The sequence below is a fragment of the Siphateles boraxobius genome, unplaced genomic scaffold (genome assembly GCF_051911475.1).
Source record: "Siphateles boraxobius isolate OS27281-9 unplaced genomic scaffold, OSU_SipBor_1 20, whole genome shotgun sequence".
NCBI classification, from domain to species: Eukaryota; Metazoa; Chordata; class Actinopteri; order Cypriniformes; family Leuciscidae; genus Siphateles; species Siphateles boraxobius.
In genome coordinates this window covers 12,279,406-12,302,825 of record NW_027508811.1, presented here as the reverse complement: position 1 = coordinate 12,302,825, position 23,420 = coordinate 12,279,406, and the positions used below count along the sequence as shown (strand labels likewise).

At 36.0% G+C, this 23,420-nt stretch overlaps 2 protein-coding genes across 7 annotated transcripts in view; both read left to right on the top strand.

Moving 5' to 3' along the window:
* Positions 1-12,904, top strand: part of myofl (myoferlin like) — a 32,038-nt gene extending 19,134 nt beyond the window's left edge. For both annotated transcript variants that reach the window (XM_077236863.1, XM_077236864.1), the window contains exons 28-53: positions 547-649; positions 1,340-1,476; positions 1,637-1,801; positions 2,088-2,175; positions 3,161-3,238; positions 3,350-3,531; positions 3,644-3,802; positions 4,276-4,377; positions 4,458-4,619; positions 5,321-5,486; positions 6,050-6,123; positions 6,384-6,482; positions 6,605-6,733; positions 7,191-7,346; positions 7,452-7,543; positions 7,636-7,806; positions 7,925-8,073; positions 8,415-8,554; positions 8,651-8,739; positions 8,819-8,914; positions 11,275-11,416; positions 11,506-11,605; positions 11,783-11,961; positions 12,067-12,176; positions 12,264-12,411; positions 12,517-12,904. In XM_077236863.1, the coding sequence (XP_077092978.1) occupies positions 547-649; positions 1,340-1,476; positions 1,637-1,801; positions 2,088-2,175; positions 3,161-3,238; positions 3,350-3,531; positions 3,644-3,802; positions 4,276-4,377; positions 4,458-4,619; positions 5,321-5,486; positions 6,050-6,123; positions 6,384-6,482; positions 6,605-6,733; positions 7,191-7,346; positions 7,452-7,543; positions 7,636-7,806; positions 7,925-8,073; positions 8,415-8,554; positions 8,651-8,739; positions 8,819-8,914; positions 11,275-11,416; positions 11,506-11,605; positions 11,783-11,961; positions 12,067-12,176; positions 12,264-12,411; positions 12,517-12,552 (3,252 nt within the window). In that variant the 3' untranslated portion in view covers positions 12,553-12,904. The remainder of the gene's footprint in view (positions 1-546; positions 650-1,339; positions 1,477-1,636; positions 1,802-2,087; positions 2,176-3,160; positions 3,239-3,349; positions 3,532-3,643; positions 3,803-4,275; positions 4,378-4,457; positions 4,620-5,320; positions 5,487-6,049; positions 6,124-6,383; positions 6,483-6,604; positions 6,734-7,190; positions 7,347-7,451; positions 7,544-7,635; positions 7,807-7,924; positions 8,074-8,414; positions 8,555-8,650; positions 8,740-8,818; positions 8,915-11,274; positions 11,417-11,505; positions 11,606-11,782; positions 11,962-12,066; positions 12,177-12,263; positions 12,412-12,516) is intronic.
* A 558-nt stretch (positions 12,905-13,462) lies between these two features.
* parga (poly (ADP-ribose) glycohydrolase a) overlaps positions 13,463-23,420 on the top strand; it is a 28,771-nt gene continuing 18,813 nt past the window's right edge. For 2 of the 5 annotated variants that reach the window (XM_077236877.1, XM_077236878.1), the window contains exons 1-7: positions 13,485-13,660; positions 14,604-14,658; positions 14,743-15,423; positions 16,139-16,268; positions 16,702-16,824; positions 17,180-17,254; positions 17,594-17,668. In XM_077236877.1, coding sequence (XP_077092992.1) covers positions 13,621-13,660; positions 14,604-14,658; positions 14,743-15,423; positions 16,139-16,268; positions 16,702-16,824; positions 17,180-17,254; positions 17,594-17,668 — 1,179 coding nt within the window. In that variant the 5' untranslated portion in view covers positions 13,485-13,620. Of the gene's footprint in view, positions 13,665-14,603; positions 14,659-14,742; positions 15,424-16,138; positions 16,269-16,701; positions 16,825-17,179; positions 17,255-17,593; positions 17,669-23,420 lie in introns of all 5 variants that reach the window. The other 3 variants (XM_077236881.1, XM_077236880.1, XM_077236879.1) reach the window with 3 other exon arrangements.

Sequence of the window (23,420 nt, the reverse complement as noted above, 5' to 3'; positions counted from 1 at the left end):
TTTAATATAAATCAATGACGGGGACTGCAATCTCAAAAATGTAAAAAAAAAAAAAAAGCAAGATAAATGTATCATAAAACGTTTTCCCATACAACCATATTCCTTATGATAGCTTTGTATGATGAGCATCTGCTTAAGTTGGTAAGTTCTGGAGATAAATAGTGATGTATATTTCATGAATGAAAGCTTAATTTTAGTCAGATCTTTTCAATGAATCTGTTGATCCAATTAGAATAATCTGATTTTCAAGTTCACTTACTCAATGATCCGTTTGCAGCAGTTCTCGAGTTAACAGCTCACTGAGTGGAAGATTATTCTGCGAATAATATTTAAATTTCAGTTTGTTCATCACACCAAGTTATTGTCCTGTATTGCTTCAGAAGACGATTTTTTATTATACTTTGTGTACCTGAAATGATTCAAAATGTCAAGAAAGTTAGTTATTCATGTTTGGGGAAACATGAGGGTGTGTAAATGAGGATATAATTATAATTTTTAGGTAAACTACCACTTGAAGTATTGAATGATGGGATATGTTCTTTGCAGAATGGAGAGAAGGCCCAGAACCCTGAAGAGATTGAGTGTCCCCCTGGATGGATTTGGGAAGATGACTGGAATTTCGACAGCAACAGGGCAGTTGATGAGAAAGGTCAGGAATTGTGACTCCTGGGATTGAAACCATTGCACAATACACATAATGATAAGGTTTGACTAAACAGATGCAGTTTGTGTGTAATGCATTCTACCATACAAAAATGTAGGGCCAGTAAGGTTTAAAAAAAAAAAAAAAATGTATACTGTTTTTTTGGTGAAAATTAAGTTGAAAGAATCCTTAAAAAAATCTATCACGGTTTCCGCAAAATATTAAGTAGCACAACTTTTAACTTTAAAATATTAAGAATTTTTTCTTGACCACCAAATCAGCATATTAGAATGGTTTCTAAAGTATCATGTAACACTGAATAACAAAGTAATGGCCGCTGAAAATTCAGCTTTGAAAATTGCATTTTTAAATGTATTAAAATAAAAAATAGTTATTTTAAATTGTGATGGTATTTCACAATATTACTGTTTCTACTGTATTTTTGGCCAAATAAATTTAGCCTTGGTATTGGTAAGCAAGAAGAGACTTCTTACAAAAGCATTAAACAATCGAATTGACCCTACCCTTTTGAACGGTAAGGTAGCCTACATCAGTCAAATACATGCACTAATATGTCACATATTAAATGCCACGCATTATCATGAGTATGCATCAGGTCATGAAGCATCCCTTAGATGTGGGAGCTGATTCCAGAACTTTAACATCTGTATATCCATTGTTTTGATTGGATGTCAGGATGGGAATATGGTGTCACCATTCCCCCTGATGATAAACCCAGGTCCTGGGTTGCTGCTGAGAAAATGTACCACATCCATCGCAGGAAAAGACTGGTCCGACCTCGCAAGAAAATTTCAAAGACTCCCACTGTAGAGGTGACAAAACCTCGTAACCGTTAATTTCAGATTTTTTAGATTTGCGCTGTTAACTTGCACTGTCTAGTAATGCAACTGAATTTAACTTCGGATTGAGGATTAGTGAGAATCATTTGTCAAATATTGTCCGTAATATGTATAATAATTGTTTTGACAACAGAAGAAAGACTTGGGCGATGGCTGGGAATACTCGTCTCTGATTGGGTGGAAGTTCCACAGGAAGGAGCGTTCCTCAGACACTTTCCGCCGCAGACGCTGGAGGAGGAAAATGGCACCATCTGAACGCGTGGGCGCATCGGCTATCTTTAACCTGGAAGGGGCTTTGGTTAGTCCATTTCTTGTCTCGAATGACTGTCAGACTGGAAAACAAAAGTAGATGTTTGAAATACGTTTCATTTTTTGGTGTTTATTTTGGTTACAGAACGACATTTATTTGTCTCTGACACAGGATTAAACGGTATTAAAAGATTATTGTTTGTTTTTTGACTGTTCCTGTTGTTGTAGTTTGATGTCTGAGAAAGATTTCAAATGACAAGACTTTTTACATTAAGAACTTAATTGTATAGGATGTTGAACTTTTTAAACACTCACTTATTTTTATTTTCTATTAGGGAATAGATGAGGATGAGAAAGGCAGCAAAAATGACACGGCTAAAGTCTTTGGTGCCAACACACCCACTGTGTTTTGCAGATTTGACAGTGAGTAATGTTTATACATGCCTGCTGATTAAAGGACTCCTTCTGAATTCCTTACACTGATTATATCTCTGAGACTAACACACCCCTCTACTACCCCACAATCTGCAAAAAACAAAACTACAACAAGAAAAGATAGGGAGCCAATAGAAATCCTGAACGGTGCTGATTAATGGAATTTTAATTGAAAATTCAATAGAAAGAGGAAGCACCAAACACCTAGCTGTGCTGCAGAATTTCCATTGACATTTTTTCAATGTTTTAAATAGTTAAAACAACGTTCACAAGGGCAGGGTTGATAAGATTTTAAAATTCTCTTATGCTCACCAAGGCTGCATTTAATTCATTAAACTTAGAGTAAAATTAGTAAAATGTAATTTATTGATGGTAAAACGGTATGTTCAGCATTATTAAGCCAGTCTTCAGTGTCACATGATCCTTCAGAAATCATTCTAATATGCTGATTTGCTGCGCAAGAAACACATCTTATTTTTTTCTAAACCGTTGTGATACTTTTTTGTGGAAATCATAATACATTTTTATAAGGATTCTTGGAAAGGTCAAAAGAACAGCATTTATATGAAATAGGAATCTTGTGTAACATTGATTTTTTTTACTGTCACTTTTGATTTATTTAATGCATCCTTGCTGAATAAAGGTATTAATTTATCTTTTTAAATAATCTCAATGACCCCAAACTTTTGAAAGGTAGTGTACGTCAAATAGTTTTGATATGTCAAAAACTTTATATTGTGAACTTAAAACTTAATTGGAAAACAAACATAATTTTCCCTCTGTAGATTATACAGATTGGAATAATAATAATAAAAATCAACCTTTAATTTTTTCCCCATTATTTATTACATTTGCTACTTTATTGCTACTTATTTATTTATTTTTATTTCACAATTGTGACATTATAAACCCACAAAATATGTTTCACCCAAATAAACAGATTTTTCATCCAAATCTCCATGTGTCTCTACAGAATCATTCACCTACCATCTCAGAGTCTACGTCTATCAAGCCAGGAACCTTCTTCCTATGGACAAAGACAGCTTTTCTGGTGAGGGATTTTTGCATCTAATATGAATGCAATTCATCACCTCAATGAGGTTATGCACTTGTGTTTTTAATAAATGATAGCTGACTGATCCTTTGCATGGTGTTTTCACAGATCCCTACGTGCATGTGTCTTTCTTACATGTAAGCAAGACCACAGAGATAGTTAAGTCCACCCTCAACCCCACATGGGACCAAACCCTAATTTTTGATGACATTGAAATCTATGGAGACCCTCAGACCATCGTTCATAACCAACCCAGTATCGTTCTGGAAGTTTATGATAGTGACCAAGTGGTATGACTCTCTGTTAATCCAAACTCAGGTCTGCATGGAATTTGCAAAAAGTACTGCAGACCCTTGAATGATTTCAATGATGATTTGATCTTGATCCATGGATGCGTTGCAGGGGAAGGATGAAGCTATGGGCAGGTGCACGTGTCCTCCAGTAGTGAAGCTAAACCCTGCCACCCCATTAATACCTAAACTCCTCTGGTTCCCTGTCACCATGAAGGGACGCAATGCAGGAGAAATACTAGTAGCAGCTGAGCTCTTGCTTAAAGATAAGGTTGTTTTAATTCTTATTTGTCATGTGTTATTATTTTTCTTCCACTACCCATACAGTCATAATTTATTTAACACAAGAAAATATATTTAATTATTAACACATATAATATAATATAATATAACATAGCATATAATATATAGATAGATAGATATAACAACATATATTCAAAATATTTGAATAACAAACACCTTATCTGTATAGGTTTTATAAGAATAATGTCAAATTTGACATTTAATTAGTAAAAAAAAATAATATATATATATATATATATATTTAAATAACAAACAAAGGTCTTTGTTATTTAAATATTTTGAAGAGTTTACAATGACATGCTTTTAATATTCAGACTCCTCACCGTCATCTGTCCTCAAATACAGTTAAATATAGTTTGTATCATATTTGTTGGCATGTCATCTTAACCACACCACCATTATCATTTGCTTATCCGCTATGCTGTTCATTGTTGACCTCAGGCAAATGACGTAAACCTGCCCCTGGTTCCACCTCGAAGAAGTGAGAATCTGTACATGGTTCCTCAGGGGATCAGGCCTGTGGTGCAGCTCACTGGAATTGAGGTAATGCAGTCATCCTTATGAATAATGTACTTAAATCACACAAAATTGCTCCCAGTGTGTCATACTGTGTGTTTTGACAGATCCTGGCCTGGGGTTTGAGAAACATGAAGGCATATCAGTTGGCTACAGTGTCTTCCCCCAGCCTTATAGTTGAATGTGGAGGGCAGATTGTTCAGACTGCCATCATCAAGAGCATTAAGAAAAATCCCAACTTCCCAGGATCTATCCTGTTCCTCAAAGTGGTACAGCACCTCCTAAAATATAAGAAATAGCTCTTGCTATCCTACAAAAATGAAACCGTGCTGTTGAAATATCTGTGTATACAAATCAACGATCCAGTATCATCTCTCATGAACAAACTAAGGCTTCGCTTGCTCTTTTTAATGGTTAGAGATTGGAACAAACTCTGGTGTCGAACTTTGATGCATTACTCATCCCACGCTCTTTGTGCTGAGGACATAAAAGTAAACACAAATTATGAGGCTTGTTGAGTACAGATCTCTACATTTCAGATTATATTTACAAATGAAAACATGGGAATATGGATTTAGGGACACGTTAGAGTTGGCTCTTTTGACATAGGTCCTTAAGCGACCATTCAGAACACCTTAACAACGACCTAGCAAGGCCGTAGCAACTACCCAGAACACTGTACAAATACAGAACCGTTGCAACCATTTTCTTTAGAAAATGCTACAATCTTGTTTTTAAAAGACCATGTGCCCCAAGAGTCTAGATTATAGATTAAACCTGCACTGCTTCCAAATGTAATCATGTTTTTGATCCTAAAACATACAGTGAAAATAAAAATAGAAAAAACATTACCAAGTAGTTGTGTTTGTGAATGAAGCTTTGTTGGTTTTGAACAAGCAGAACCATAACAAATGAAGCTTTGTTGTTTTTGAACAAGCAGAATCCTAACAATGTCTCTCTCTCTCTTCAGCTTCTTCCTAAAGATGAGATGTACACTCCACCCATTGTGCTCAAAGTAATTGACCACAGGCCCTTTGGTCGGAAACCAGTCGTTGGACAGTGTACTATAAACTCCCTAGAGGAGTTCAGATGTGATCCTAACATAGGCACCACCGAGGTGGCTATGTCTGCCAAGGGTAACATTTTACTAGATCATTTTTTAATTAATTTAAATAATAAATTCATATAAATATAAATCAACATAAATCATATAATACATTTTATATATGTACTTAAAATCAAATCATTTAAATTACTGTACTCTGCACAATAACAATACATTTCTTATTTCTATCAATCTAATCAAGAGTAGTGTATAAATCTAAATGAAAATAATACATAATATTTTTTTGTTAATGTTCTTTATGTCAGTTGTATTTCAGTGTAACACTTTAGTTTAGGGTCCAATTTTCACTGTTAACTAGTTGCTTATTAGCATGCATATTACTAGGATATGGGCTGTTTATTGGTACTTATAAAGCAGATATTAATGCCATATTCTGCATCAACATGTTCTACATCCCTAATCCTACCCAATACATAAACTTACCAACTACCTTACTAACTTTTAAGCTGTAGATTATTGAGGCAAAACTCAGTTAATAGTTAGTTAATAGTGAAAATGGGATCCTAATTTAAAGTGTGACCGTTTTCAGTCTCAGTTATACTGTAATTATTTCAAGTATAATTTCTGTCTCAGTGGCTATGATGTCAGCAGCTCCCAGAGATGTCATCATTGATATGGGAGACAGAATGTCCAGCCCTTCAAAACAGGTACAGTGAACATATATGAATTTTGTCCTCAGAACAATTTCAGTTATTTGCAAACTTTATAATAATTCTTTTACATCTCCTTTCCCTTTGCTACCCATTCGTGATTTTCCCACTGCCTACAGAAAGGCAAATAAATAGCCTTCTCTCATTATATAACTGCCCGGAAACTATGTTTGTTATGGTGCAAAATAACTGCAGACAGATTGTTACAGCATCTTAAACTGGCAAACTCACATCTATTATACCCCAATCTATTGTAGGAAGAGGACACAGTGGACTGGTGGAGTAAATTCTATGCCTCCATTAGCGAGCATGAAAAGTGTGGCCCTTATCTCCAGAAGGGATATGACACTTTAACTGTGAGTTTACTTGCCTGCTCTTACCATCCTGTGTGGATGTTTGCATCCAGCTTATGTTTCAAAGATAAGGTATGACTGTTGTTTTGTGACTGAACAGCGTTAAAACTTTGTGTCTGTTTCAGGTCTATGACACTGAGCTTGAGGCAGTCCCAGAATTCAGAGGGCTTACAGACTTCTGCAATACATTTAAATTGCAGAGGGGTAAAATAGAGGATGAGGAGGAAGATCCCTCTGTAGTGGGAGAATTCAAGGCAAGTCGGTGCCAGTCAGCGAATCATAGAGCTTCTTTTACTTTTGAAGTGATCGACTTTTCAATAAAGCTGGCGGTTTCCTCGTCATTAAATAGCTTGGCTGCTTACACAAAGGTTGTTAGTTCAGTCCAAGTAGGGGAGACTTTTAAGGCTATTTCAAACCCGTCCTGTTCAAACACTATTGTGACATTGTGTAAGGCATACAGTATAATCATTTAACTGTTCACCTACTGGTGTGAAGTATCATGCAATAATGAAAACATTTTGAAAGCATGTTTCCAAGTTCTGGGAATTCTGGACACTATAAACACTGAGAAAAGTGGGTAAAAGAACTTGACCAAAAAACAACAATTACAGAGTAAGAGTAGTTGTAAGAGGATGAATTATATTAGGCTGCCATCTAGTGGTAGACATCGGACTAACCAAGCAAATTTTACTTGATGATCTGCATTCGCAGGGGTCGTTTCGAGTGTACCCCTTGTCAGATGACCCAAATGTCTCAGACCCACCTCGGCAGTTTAGGGAGCTGCCTGAGAGCTGTCCTCAGGAGTGCCTGGTCAGAATCTACATCATACGCTGCATTGACCTGCAGCCTAAAGACAACAATGGCATGGTGAGTATGCAGCCAATTAAGATTTAGATGGTTCACCAAGCATCACATTTGACATCTTTTGACTGGTGAATTATTTTGTGTGTCTCATATTCTTTCTTTCTGAAGTGTGATCCTTACATAAAGATTTCTCTGGGAAAGAAAATGATTGATGACAGAGATCACTACAAACCAAATACTCTAAACCCAGATTTTGGAAGGTGAGAATACGAATAGTGATGCATTTACATACATGTAATTGTTTATTTCTGATTTTTTCTATTAAATTTTTTTATTAAATATATGTTCACAGAGTATTTGAACTAAACTGCTACATTCCACAAGATAAGGACTTGAAGATTTCCATGTATGATTATGATATGCTCAGCTCTGATGAGAAGGTTGGGGAAACCGTCATAGACCTTGAGAATCGACTTCTTTCTCGGTTTGGCTCACATTGTGGAATCCCAAAATCTTACTGTGTGTAAGTGGTTATTTTACTAGCTGCCACTTTTTTCATAATAGTTTTCATAAAGGTCCCATAACCTATTACTAGACATATTCATGTACTCAGTGCTATTTTAAATACTATATTGTAAAAGATCTGGGGTGAACCAGTGGAGGGACCAGCTCAAACCATCTCAGATGCTACAGAACCTGGCCAGGATGAGAGGAATTCCTGCACCTCATATTGCAGATGATGGCAGTTTCGTGTCTTTTGGAGGACGAGAGTACAGCCTAGATCAACTGGGTATGCTCATTCAAAACATTGGACCTCTTCTGGGCCTCAACATCACGTACATAAACTACTGTTCAAAGGTTTAAAAAATGTTTTGTTTTTTTAAAGTAATTAATACTTTTATTTAGCAAGGATGCATTAAATCGACCAAAAGTGACAGTAAAGACATTTTACTGTAAACCCTGTATGGAAATAAATAAAGATACAACATGTTGTTACTACAGTTTTACCTGATTCAGCACAAATGTACATGATATATATTGCATTTCTACTTTGGTGTGGAACTTACAGCACCATATTGCTGAATAAGCATTTTATGATCACAAAACAAATTTATATTACTTTGCTTATAGAGGCAAATAAAATCATCCACCAACACCTGGGCCCACCTAAGGAGCGAATCTGCTTGCATGTGTTGAGAAGGCAAGGCCTCGTTCCTGAGCATGTGGAGACCAGGACCCTTTACAGCTCCTACCAACCCACTCTCTCTCAAGTCAGTCCCCACATCCCCAGCTTTTCTAATACATACTCAACTTTACAGTGATTTTATCCAGATGTACCGTCACTCATGTTTATTTTGTCTTTGCAGGGCAAAATCCAGATGTGGGTTGAAATATTCCCCAAAAACCTTGGTAATCCAGGACCTGTTTGCGTCATCACTCCTCGCAAACCTAAAAAGTACCATCTAATCTTCCTCACATCTAGTAAAAATACTGTGGTTGTTTTTGCTGTTCTAATGTGTCCCCTTTCACTGAAGGTATTTACTGCGAGCCATCATTTGGAATACAACTGAAGTCATCCTGGATGAAACCAGCATCACAGGAGAAAACATGAGTGACATCTATGTTAAAGGGTAATAGGTTGATGATAATATTAGCATAATAATTTTGGAGTAAGTCATTTTTACTGTGTATGTAATCACTGTGATTAATTATAATTAATTATATTATAATTAGAGGTGGGCGATATATCGTTTAGACGATAATATCCAAATTGTTGTCTGGACGATATGCAAAATTGGGATATCGAATATTTCATAATTTGTACAATCCGACCCCCCAAACATGAAAAGAGCTGAAGGAAGTTAAAGAGAAAACAAATAACGCACACTATAACCTTCTAAACAATTATACGTCTATTTGATGTGATGTTTACATCTGGAAGATGTATTTTTAAGAGTGTTTGCTCATCTGCAATACGTCTATAGGACGTTTCCTGTCAGATGTCAAATAGACGTTTAGAAGATGTCTTTAAGATGTAATGATTTAGAATGCATGTTAAACTGACATCTTCTAAACGTCTATTTGACATCTGACAGGAAACGTCCTATAGACGTATTGCAGATGAGCAAACACTCTTAAAAATACATCTTCCAGATGTAAACATCACATCAAATAGACTTGTGCTATCTGGGTCTGTGGCGTCCTCGAGTGGCGAGCTTCGTGATTGCATCATTAGAAAATTGTGTTGTATGAGTCCAAAACATGGAATACATTTTCCCAAGAGATGGGTTCTGTACGCATTACAAACCGAACCATTCCGGTGGTTGGACCATTTTTCCTGCCGACCAAAATCCGCGCTGGAGCGAACACCACAATGTTGCGCAACATCAACTGGCAAATGTAATGAAAGCGGAACGAAACTCATTATTTTGTGCTTTACGGACCATTTATCATTTCGGACAAATATCAGTGCACCGCGATCCGAACTTGAAGCAACACCGTTACTACATAAGAGATCCAGTAAAGCATTCAAATGCTTTACTGGATCTCTTATGTAGTAACGGTGTTGCTCGCACATCTATTTGATGTGCGTGTTTACATCTGGAAGACGTATTTTTTAGAGTGTTTGCTCATCTGCAATACGTCTATAGGACATTTCCTGTCAGATGTCAAATAGACGTTTAGAAGATGTCTTTAAGATGTAATGATTTAGAATGTATGTTAAACTGACATCTTAAAGATGTCTATCAGATGTTAGTAAATAGCAGATGCTTTCCAGATGAAGTGATCTTTAACAGACATCTTGCAGACGTACGTGTGCTATCCACTTAAGTAATAACATCGCTACGAGATCTAGTGAGAAGCATTACAATTTCTCCATTAATCAAACAGCGCTGATGTGGAAACCAGGAGAAACATCGTTCCATGAATGAACTAGTTATAGGTTTTAAGTCCACAGATCATTCACCATGGATTTAATGTAGTAACACTAACTTGTAACCATGGAAGTTTGGCAGAAATATTAAAATGCTTTCAAGTACGTCACACATCTTTTTCCAGCACTTCAAAACTCAAATGTTATTTGTTATTTAAATTTTATTTTTAATGTGATGACCAAAACATTATTTGTTCATCCTTCAAAGATTACCCCCATTTATAAAACTAAAAGTTTCAAGATGTAGGAAAACTCACAATTATTTAAAAATAATTTCTCTATTAATAAATAGGAAATTTCTATGGCATTTCTTTATTTTTGCTGTATCGAAAACGTACCGAACCGTGACACCACTGTATCGTATCAAAACAAACCGTGAATTTTGTGAACCGTTACACCCCTATTAAAAAAAATATTAAAGAACAATAAAGACTTTGAATAATAAATGACTATTGAATAATATTTTATTATTTTAAAAAGTTTAGGAGTCTTTAAATCAATAATGTCTCATATCTTTATGTACTAGTAATTCTATACAATAATAGGTAAAATGCAGCAAGTCAAAAGACTAACTGGACCTTCTTTACTAGTTTGCACACATTTCTTTGAAGGATTGCAAAAATATCGTCTGAATATCGATATCGAGATATTGAAAAAAAATATCGAGATATTCATTTTTGTCAATATCTCCCACCCCTAATTATAATTCATTCATTAATTCACTGCCATTCAAAAGAAATGACTTTTATTCAACAAGGATTCATTAAATTGAACAAACGTAAAAGTAAAGACATTTATGATATTACAAAATATTTCAATTGTAAATAAATGCCATTCCTTTGAACTTTCTATTCCTATACAAATGTATCACGGTTTTCAAATATTAAGCAGCACAATTGTCCAAATCAAAATATTTTAATGATTTCTGAACGATCATGTGACACTGAATAATGGCTGCTAAAAAAAACAGGTTTACCATATTTTTTTTTAAAGTAGGCTATAATAAAATAGAAAACAGCTCATTTATTTATATTTATTATTATATGTATTTAATAGTTGGATGCCAGGTATGGAGGAGGACAAGCAGAAAACTGATGTCCACTACAGGTCTCTAGATGGAGATGGAAATTTCAACTGGAGATTTGTCTTTGACTTTAATTATTTGCCAGCAGAACAATTGTGTCTTGTGTCTACAAAGGTTAGCAGTTTGTAAAAGTGTAACTAAATTTTATATGAAGTGTTTTTATTCATTGATAGTCACAATGAACCCTGTTTTTTTATTTCCAGGAACACTTCTGGAGGCTTGACAAAACCGAGTTCAGGATCCCTCCTAAACTGATCATTCAAATCTGGGACAATGACAAATTCTCCCTGGATGATTACTTAGGTGAATGCTCTTGTTCAAATATACATAATGTACCCACCAGGCGTGGGTTAATCTTTCTCTTTCTCTTTTTGGAGTGTATGCATTCTTTTGGGTTTCTTTAGAAATGGTTTGATGTTTTTGGGAATTAGTATATTATCTGCTGGATCAAATTTTTGATATCACTGCTTTCTTAAACAGGCACGGTGGAGCTGGATTTGCTTCACCTCATCCCTCCAGCTAAGACCCCTGAAAAGTGCTCTCTAAGCATGCTAACACAAACAGGCAAGAACCTCACACCTACTTCACTCTTCTCCCAGAAGTCAGTGAGAGGCTGGTGGCCTTGTGCCATGGAGGAAAATGGCAAAAAAATCCTGGCTGTGAGTGAAGCTTGCAAGCATATGGATGAAAATAAGATATATGACATGTTGCATACTGTATATGCACGGTACAAACAGTAAAGACCGTTCTCTTTGTGGCATTAGGGTAAAGTGGAGATGACTTTGGAAGTCGTGGAAGAGAACGAGGCAGACGAGAGGCCAGCTGGGAAAGGAAGAGATGAACCCAACATGAACCCCAAACTAGATCCTCCAAAGTATGAGAATATTAGTGTTTGGTCATTCAGTATCATGTTTTATTAGATGATGTGAGTAATACTTTATTCTGTAATATATGCAAACAGCCGTCCAGATACATCCTTCTTTTGGTTCACAAATCCATGCAAGACCATGAAGTTCATCATATGGCGCAGATACAAATGGCTCTTCATTGGACTCATTATTCTAATACTGGTGATCCTGTTCATTGGAATCCTCTTATATTCCTTCCCTGTAAGTCTTTATCAAATATTATCATTAGTAAATAAGCAATTTTTCTTTTTTCTCAAAGTAACTAAGTGATTTGCATTTTCTAAATCTGCCCTTTTATTCTTACAGAACTACATTTCCATGAAAATCGTGAAGCCATTTTAAATGGAAAATTTCTAGATATTGGAACAGCAACTAGCAGTGGGAAACAGTCAATGGAGAACCAGTAGAAATGTTATTTTTATGTATTTTCCTCTATTTTTTATCTCTAAAAATACTTGAATGTAATAACATATTCCAAGTGCTATTCTTAAAAAAATGTTTGTAGACAACACTGGTTTGGCAGATTACAATGCTGCTAGAAGTTGCACTATATTTGTTTGGTTTCCCTGTTTGTTTTTTATATTCATAAACGTTTATTAGAGTAATTGTGGGATTTATACAGTGCATTGTAGAACTTGCCATTCTGTATCTGCTCCTTTGTTGTTCATTATTCATTAAACAATTATTTCTTGTATTCTTTTATGTTGTGTTCAGATACCAAACCTGATATAATTAGTAATTGCATTGATAATACACAATTTATAATAATTTATTTGCATTTGCATGAAAAAAAAGATCTCTTTTTTCCCCCTTTTTCACAAATAATTTCTTAAGGTGGTGCTTAGAAAACACTGATTGTCAACCTCAGGAGAATAAACTAAATATGAGCTAGTCTATTTTCCGTTTGAAAAGTAGATACTTTTCTTTTAACGGAAGGGGGCGCGCTACGGCCCGAAGAAACCGCGACGGACTGTCTTTCACTCAGAGTTGTTATATAATTTTTGACCCACCAAGTGTATTTTGCTATAAAAAAAAAATATATATATATATATATATATATATATATATATATATATATATATATATATATATATATATATATATTTAAATAAAAATATAGCTTATATCAATGAAAACGATACAGTGAGAGACCGGCTCCTCTTGAACTTTGAGTAAAGAAATATATTATATATATGATGTCTATGAAGAAAACGGCTTTCTTTCAATCACGTGACAAGAATCTACCCAATCAACAGCCAACTTTACGACCCGGAACTGAACTGATGCCTCCTTCAACAGTCCGTGTTTAATTCTATATTTCAGTGTGTCTTTCTGTCTTGGATAGTGTGATAAAAGCAGCACATTTTTGTATAGCTGCAATTTTTCTGTCTGGTGGAAAATAGTTCGAATATGTGTTCACAGCGATACGAAGACAAAGCTGAAAAAGAGTGCAAGTATGATTGTTTGATGCGTGATCAAAGCGAATAGTCTGACAGTAACCAGCCTGCCTTAAATACAAGTAACTTACCGTTATTATTATGAAGTAAGTTACTGAAGCAGTATTGCTGTTATTCTAGCAATAGTGATGGCGGCTACCTATAATGTATTCAAAATGTGTGGTGTTGATTTGAAGGCTTCAGATATCTGACGGGTGTGTGTTTGAGCTTTTATTACAGTTATTGGTATTATTATGATGATAATACATAACGTTATATGGATCTAATAGATGCACACTATAGTAAGATTTTTTTCCAGGCTGACATATTAACCTATAAATCCATGCAAACACTGACGTGCCTTTTGTTTCCACTCAGCTAGCTTAGCCATTCACAACAACAGAATAAACCTGATGATTATGAACCTTATTTTACTTTAAAGCAACCCAGTATGTCATCTGCACTAATCTAGCAGTTAATAATAGCATATAATGTTGAATATAATAGTGATGAAATTGTTAATATCAGGCTTTTTCTACTAGGGCTCCTTTAGAATCACACACAAAAATAATCACGTTGTCACGATTATTTTACACAATTGGAGTGGGCAATATTTGGCCTGATATAAGGTTGCCATGACATAAAAATGTTAGATACCATTGAGTCTTTTTATGTAAAAATTCGAGACCACCGCATATACTAAAACATAAACTTCAATTTGGTGAACAAATGGGAAGCAGTCTGTCATTTAGCCTGCTTCACTTTTTACAGTAACTCCAGTAATCTGCCATTCAAAATGTAAGCTTTCTTGTTTTTCATCAATCATAATTCATCAATTATTCTGGCTTATCAGTTGTAGATGTTTATTTTTTTCAGTAGGTCTGACTGGAACTATAACTTTTATTTTCAGTTCTAAGACCTAAGTTTCATTTCTAAGTTTCACTTTTCTTTTTACAGCAAGTAGTTTGGCTGGAAGTGTGCTTACAGTGAATATGGATGCAGAACTGAACCGGTAAGTTGGTTTTATTTTTCTGTTTTTTAATAGGTAAAAAAAAAAACTCTGTCTAAAGCATTTTTTGTCTGTTTCCTTTGACAGCTGTGAGGGTGGTGATATAACAATGTCTGAGGGTACAGAAAGTGATCTTACCGAGGCCTTAGGGCGTGAAATAGTGGAAAGTGGTCCAGCACCCGTGAGTGAAATTGATAAGCTGTGTGAATTAAGAAAATGTAAGGACCAGAATGATGATCCGGAGGACCAGAGACCGTCCTCTTTGCCAAACTGTGGCGTGGACTCAAAGGCCAACGCTTGTAGGGATGCCAGCAGTAGTAATGATGGAAGCGGTCTGACAAAGCCAAGCAATGGAGAACAGGCATTTGAATCAAACCCACCAGATGCCAACCTGGACAAGCTGACTAGCATGTCTACAGAGAGCTCAGAGACAAACCTGATCTTATCCGTAAATGCAAGTGACACACCTAACATAGATGTGAAGATGAGTTCAGCATGCGAAGCGCTTCTGCCCAGCAATTCTGAGGAAAATGCTTCTGACTGCTCTGACTTGCAGGAGTCCCATTTAGAAGTTGGCCCAGTAGAGGAGCCCAAACCCCCAATCCTCAGTCCAGAAGCTGTAGAGAATGTCACAAACGAAACTGAAGTGACACCCATGGAAACGGATGATACAGAGGGGCAGAACTCTGGTGCTGGTGCTTTTGTTCCTGAAAATGTTGATAAGCTTGAGCCTAAAATTAACCAGGCACCGACGTCATCTTCAGAAAGGTATTGTGATTTTGGGAATATTGCTGTTTATTTCCTTAATTGGAAAATGGTTTTGAAATTAAATATTGCTACTAGGGATCCACCAATATTAAAAGTCTGGCTGCTCCTGATAGTTATTTTTGTATATTGGCCGATATTGAAGTTCTATACCATTTTGTTGAAATAGATCATAAAAACCAATAAGATTGAAAATGTGTTTGAAAAATCTATATTAATTTTGCTAAAGATTACACTACTGTTCAAAAGTTTATGGTTGGTAAGATTTTTGGTAAGTCTCTTATGCTCACCACAAGGCTTCATTTAAAAAACACCAACCCAGAAATACAGTAAAAATACTGTAACTAAAGTTATACTGTGAAATATAATATATTTTAAAATAGCATTTTTATATTTTAGTAAATTAAGTACAATTTATAATCCTGTGATGGCAAAGCTGAATATTCATCATCATTACTCCAGTCTTCAGTGTCACTGACATGATCCTCAAGAAATAATTTTAATATCCTGATTTGCTGCTCAAGATCTCTCTGTACAATTGAATATGAAATATCAGCTGATATAAATCCAATAACCGATATCACTGAAACCATATGACAATATGAAATAAACAGGATGACAATAATAATGCAATTATATTATAATAATTATTAATAATTAACCATTATAATGCAATAAATAATAACAATGCAAGTAACACCATTTGTTGGTTGCCTAGTCAGCAAGTGTCAGCAGAGCAGAAAGAGTCGGGACTCGGGACCCCAGTAGAGGAGCTTAGAAGAATGCCTCAGTGTGGACAGACCCTGCCACACCTCAGGGCAACACACTATCACAAAATACTCATCAGGGTAAGCCACGCTGCTCTTCACAACGACACTGTGATGTTCTCAGCCAGTGCCTAAGGGCTTCCTGTCAGTTTGAGAATAATACCACTGTGGATGTCCAAGCAGCTCTTCGCTTTTCCCGCACAACATAGAACTCAGTGTTTTGATGTTTCATTGAAAGGATTTGAAGTGGACGGATAGCACTTAAATTGTCCTTACAGAAACTAGTTTTTACTTTAGATTTTACATCACAAGTATTTGAGTCTGTAGTAGACTTTTTAAAAAAAAAAAAATTTGATACATTTTTAGAAGCAACCAATGAAGGCAAAAACAAAACAAAAACCCTTTGTTTGAAAATACTAGAATGACATACTGACCTGATTAAATAATTGTTTGAAGTGATTAAAAGGTGAAATTTATTGCTAAATACCTAGTCTGTCTCTTCTCTGGTTTATAGACAGACCTGCTTAAAGAAGGACACGTCCCAATTCCATATCCAGGCAAATACCATGATTTCTGGGATGATGTGACTGTAAAGATGCCTTGTTCAGAACAAAACCTGTTTCCTGTGGAGAATGAAGTAAGGTCTTCATTCATTCAAGGTTTTCAAAAAATGGTTTAAATTATAGACTTTGCACTATATATGAAAGTGATGTTTTGATGAATAGCTAATACTGTTTATTAACCTTAATGTGAAGCGATTGTTTGACATAATTACATCATACACTACTGTTATAGATAATTGAATAGAAAGTTCAAAAGAACAACATTTATTTGGAATATAAATATTTTGTGTCATGATGAATGGCTTCATTGTCACTTTTGATCAATTTAATGACTCCTTGCTTAATAAAAAATTATTCATACTGATCCCTAACTTTTGAGCAGTATAGTGTATATGATGTATATATGATGTGTATGTCTTTTTTTTTCAGGATGGTGTGCAAAGTCGATGGAAGTTGATTCGCTCTGCTTTGGGAAGAGAATTTAAACGTTCACATGACATTAGGGTAGGTTTTAGTTTATCTCTTGAAAACTTAATGAAATGAACTGTCAAATGTTAACCCGTCTAGGTATAATGCCTCAACATAAGAGTTTTGCTAATCCCACCAGAGGGTGGCAGAATTGCTCCAGAATGTAAAGCATTCTTGTTTTGTTTTTGTTGCTTTTCTTGGCTCTAGTTGTACAAATATTATAGTTTGACAAATTGTATTATTAACTTATTTTAATGCGATTCAGTGTTAATTTTTTTTTAGATATGTAAAGTTTCTAAAAATTTGAGGTTTGAATTTTAATGGTTTATATTTAGAAAAGAAAAAAATAATGTTTTGGCACTCATAATCTTACAGGATGCAATATTGAGTTACAACACTGTGCATGCTAAAAGATGGGACTTCACAGCTTTGAACCTTCTCTGCGAAAAGGTAAGGAATACATCTGTTTTGCCTTGTGTGTGTGTGTGTGTGTGTGTGTGTGTGTGTGTGTGTGTGTGTGTGTGTGTGTGTGTGTGTGTGTGTGTGTGTGTGTGTGTGTGTGTGTGTGTGTGTGTGTGTGTGTGTGTGTGTGTGTGTGTGTGTGTGTGTGTGTGTGTGTGTGTGTGAAATAGAGATGATCAAAAAATTAGTGTCCATTGGATTTGTGCCGAAGTTTCATCATGCAATAATGTACGAAGCATTTGACTTGCCCCATCTGGATCAGTTCAAAGCATCCCAAATAATGTGCATGCAGATGGTTGATTTGCATTTGATGGTGTCATTAGTGTAAATTAAATCAGAAAGTAATAAATTAAATCTACAACTTGCACAAACCACTAATGAGTTTAAACAAACTGTACATGCACAAATAATAAGTAATTCAGTTTTACATTATGCTTGTACAGTAAAACACAATTCAATGATAAAGGCAGATTAATTGGGTACTCTGCCAGTGCAAGAAAAAAAAACACACACTTTAAGGATATGTGAAGTGGCCCCAGTTGGTCACATTGCATTTTTGACGATCTATATCATAACCGCTGCTGCCATAAAAGGAAAGTTCTAATATTGTGGCGTAAATGACGTGAGCATGCTAAAGTCTGATTTCTTGAGGTGTGTCACAGTAAGGACCAGAAGCCCCCATGATACTGAAAATGTTCCATCATTGTTTAGTCTGACTGGTTTGAATTTACTGGCACGCTAAAGGCATTACGCTCTTCAGTCAAAGAGAAGAAGCAGGTAAGCCTCCAAGTGGATGCGCACCAAGCAGCCCGCGTCTGCCACTTCTGCTACCTCGTCCCCGAGGGTCTCTTTGCATCCAGCAGTAGTCAATTAAGACAGAGGTGGGCACTCAGCATAACGAGCAGCAGCTGGCAGAGGAAGGCCAGGGAGATGAGGGTCCTGTTTACTGCAAATAAACACACTCAACAGATGGACCACGGTCCTCCACACAGCCAGAAGCTGGACTTGATGGTGGCTCTAATAGGGAGATGACATAAGAACGCTTGGGGTTGAGTACTCTTATTCCACATAGAGCTTGACTTAAACTGGGGCCCTTTGGCTGTTTTCTGCCACAGTACTTGTTCTTTGTGATCTTGGCTAACTTGGTACATCAGTTTGCAAATTTTTTTGAACTGTGTTGGTACAGAAGAAGAATTCTGCTTCAATGTTTATTTTTGTTTGAGTTGTAACTAGTGGAAAAAATTGGCAAAAATCAGTGTTCTGAAAATTGAAAATCAGCCCCGTTGCCCAATTTCAAATAAATGCCGTTCCTTTGAACGTTCTGTTCCTACAAAATCATATTACGGTTTTCAAAAAAATATTAAGCAGCACAATTGTCAAAATCAAAATATTTTAATGATTTCACTTACAATTCACCAACTGAAAGCTGCTTGCACGGAGTTCTGTGGGTCTTGAGAAATCTTAATTCTCCTTTACACAAATAAAGCCCTTAAAGAGTGTTAAATTAGAAATTAAATTAAATTAAATTCATAAAATCATGACATTAAAGGTTGCATGCTTTGCAAAAATCTTCCTCAGTATTTTTGGTCTGTTTTCAAATACAAATATCTATACATCTTTAAATCAAGATAGATTTTCTTGAAATGCAAATGAAAAATGAAAAAGTCTTGATAAGTTGAGAATCGGTCGAAGTCCACAGTAGTCGATTGTCGAGTGCACGCGCGCACTCTTTCCTTAGTTTAAACTTTCCTTAGTTTAAACCCACAGTCTAGCCCATCTTTTAGTTGTGTGTGTGTGCGGTCTTTCTCCAGGGTGCTATTACTATATGGCTGACATTGTTTAATAGTCAAAAGCCATTTCTTTATTACAGTGCTATTCTTCTTATAGTTATGGCTTCATTCAAGATGTCAGAATGTCCCCTCCATGCTTAAGATGATTTGATAGAATAATCTCAGATCTGTGTAAATCAATAGCTGTCTGTGACTTTTATGGCTGAATCAAATTTAATTAACCAGAGCCATTAAATCTATAAGAGAGCCAATCAAAGCCATTCGCAAAGTGCACCATGTTCTAATGAAGCATGCTTGAGTGGACCGGCTCCTTAAACTGTCCACTTAAGAGCTTGAGCTGTGCCTTTGCTCTTTGGCTCTTGCGCGATGCATCTTCAGTGTTTTTCCTTCTCTCTGTTTTTGCCATAATACTCTTTCATCAACCCTTTAGGGCTGTCCCCACTAATTAGATGCATAAATATGAGCACAATCGCTCTCGTTATCTATACATTTTGTTGTAAATATACATTTATGTAGTGTCGTTCTCACCGCTTGCAGCTGTTAAGAAGTATGCTGGTGCCCATACATGCATACTTTCCCCTGTGTAATGGTTATTTATGGATTGGTACTAGTGCCGTTCTCTAAATTGTCTGGGGTATTATTGAATATCATGCATTTATATACAGTATATCATTGCATTATAATTAAAAGCATAAATATTTATTTAAATGCTTTCTTACAGTTGTGCTTGTGCCAGCTGTCTTATTTCCCTGCATCAACAGAGGGCACTGGTATGTTAGCCTGGAGAGCTGGCAATTGATTTTCAATTTAAGAGATAAAATGAAACATCACTGAACAGCGGTTAGTTAATAACTGTGAGAGAGTTCTGAATTTTGCATGTCAAATGTGTGCTTGTATTCTGCTGCAAAAAAAAAAAAATATATATTAATTGACAGTCGAGCACAACGCAACAAGACCACATCAGAGTATAAAGGTGTCTTTACGCAATGCTGCATACAGGCCGTACTGAAAATATGGTGTCTCCCTGCTTTGGTTCAGTGTAATTATGGAGCAGTAACGCAGGCCTTGTCATTGTATTTTGTCATTTTTAAATTTAGAATATAATTTGTAGTCATAATAATGGCATTTATAATTGCATGATTAAAATATGAAATAAGGAATATATAAGCATTAAATGTACAGTGATTAAATGCATCTTTTAAATGCACCAATAATCATCCAGAGTTCCCACGGTCGTGGAAATCTTGGAAATATCAAAGGAAGTTATGGAAGGTTCTGTAGTGATTTTACATTACTCAAGTGGTTTCAAGTTATACATTGGCTAGATACAATATTGCACTTTGAGTGCTTGAGCAAAGCTTGCTGCCAAGCATGATGTCATCAGCGTGTTTTTTAAGGGGACCTGCCTTTGTGACTTACTGCGAGACAAATGTTCCTGTTGGGTGGAAAGTGGTCGTCTTCATTTGGACTGAACTATCGGCCCATCTGAACAAATTTTTAGATTGGTGTTTGTCTTACTGGAGTCTCATGTAATGATGAGTATGAGCGATCATTTAAATATTTTAATTCACTTCCCCCTGGTTGGGGTTTTCGTGGCTGAGATGTGAACATATTGAAGTTGACTAGCAACCATTTGTGGTGAAACAAGCAATATTCTGCACATGAGTACCAAATATTAATCCCATTATTTCACAATTTCAAATAAAGCTCAAGAACAACAGAATAATTTACAGCATACACAACATCGTCCCTACAAGATGTGCAAATAGAAAGCCTTTCTGATTTCTTAAAATTGTGCAGGACTCCAATAATTGTCACAAAGTTGAGCAGCTCCCTGGATTTTGATTGACAACAGAGGTGTAATGGCTATGGAAAGTAGCAAAATACAAATTAGGAACTGTCTTGTCATAAATTGTAGCTGAGCCTTAGCCCTTCCTTGAAATGAAAGTGTCAGAGCAGTGGGCTCTGATAAATTCACTCTACTTGCTCAGTGCACAGAACTCCACTTCGAGCCTATAGCCCTCCGCAAATGCCTTCGCCTACACAACCATCTTATTCCAGTGTCTCAGAACTGTGGGATTCCCTGCAGCCATCACACAGTGTGTTTGTGTAAGCATACTGACCTGCAGAACAACGCTTATGTAAATCATGCTATGAATGAAACTGGTTGATTTTCAAGTGAGAAATTCTGGTTGGTTTACATAGGATATTAATCACCCTATTATATTATTTTATAGTTTTTTGGACGTTTGAGATGGTTCACCCATCCACACTCAATCAAATATGTTGTTGTGTACCTCATCAACTCTCATTTGTATGGACAAAAACAGTTTAAATATTCTTGGAAATATAAGATTTTGTTTTCTGGAGAAAAAGAAAGAAAGTCATTCAGGTTTTGGAGCAACATGAGAGGCGAGTAAATTAAAATTTTTGTGTGAACTATCCCATTAATACCCAGACAACTCTGTGTAAAATAGCAACCATAATATGCAATGTACGCATAATGTAACCTCACCAAGAACAATCTGCTATTTTTTCTCCTTTTATACACTCAAAAAAAACAAAAAACTTTGTCCACCCTAAGAATTCTTATTGGTTGTATTTTGATGGAGATTGTAGTATGTTATATAACTGGTTCTGGTTGGGCAGGATAAGGGGAATGAAGGAGGTTGTTTGATTTAGTGAGGTCTAACTCCTGCAACCTCAGCTCAAGCCCATCCGGCCTGTCAGCTCTCCTCACATATTAGACCCAGAGGAGCATTTTACGATGTCAAGCAGGTCATTACTTATGACAGCATTTAGTCAGGCCTCCTTTGCTGGCGTAAAAATGCTCCTTGGTTAAATTGTCAGACAAGGTTTCCCGTCCAGAAGAGCCCACGCCTCTCCTTCCTCAACCCATTTGCATCTGTTCCAGGAATCCCATTTAATCAGCTGAGCACACCCAGTAACCTTGATGAAATGGGGCCCATGACTGAGCGCGCTGCCAATCGCAGCCAATATATTTATAAATAAGTGTGTTGTAAATCCGTGTGATAAAACAGTAGCGTATTTATTTTTGCTGAAATCATAAAGGGTTGCTGAGTTAGCGAATGCTGTTCTGACACCCTTAGCTTCAGAATGAATATCACGAAGCGGTGCTGTTCGTCTGATCAGAGATCTACGGTGGCGTTGGTTAGCCGTATTTTAGCCAAGATGAAAAGTGCAGTGAGGGCTTTGTCTTTATTTCTACCTCAGTGAAGTCATACACCAGTGGGTCTCTGCAAAATTACGTTTTTGTAACCTCTGTGCAGTAGATCAAGCTTTGTTACTACCTCTGCGGATATGAGTGAGATTTTATTTATTAAACTCCCTGAATTCAGCTGTTTTGATGCTCCAGGCAATATGATTGCTGGGATTGCCCATAGAAACTCCACTAAAAAGGTTAATATTACATTTATTGTTTTTATTTAGTGCACCTCAGGCACTATGCATTTTATTTGCAAAAGTTGAAGCAAGGTTTTTTTCCCCCCAGCAGCCTAGATGCAAATAATTTTTATTCACCTATTGATGTCATTCTGACACCATGGTGTCCTATCTTTTTTTTCTTCTTTTTCTGACACCTGAATAATGCTGTCTATGACAAGTCGACAGCTGGGTTCAAGTGTCTTATTCAACAATATGGCTCTTTTTTTCTGACAGTTGTTTTCCATCAAATGTTGTTTTAGCCCCAGGAGCAGAGTAAAGGCTTCATTATTTATTCTATTTTGTACCAGACAGTTGACATTTTTGATTTTTTCTTTTTCTTTTTCTTATTAGTTTGAGGACATAACATGGTAATGTTGTCAAGATTTAATTGGTAATAGTCAGTGGTATGATTTGTTCTCTAAGCAAGAGGTATGAGCATACTGCAATGAAGGCATTCATAAGATTGTGTTTAGTCACAACAAATGAATAGACAAATATACACTTCA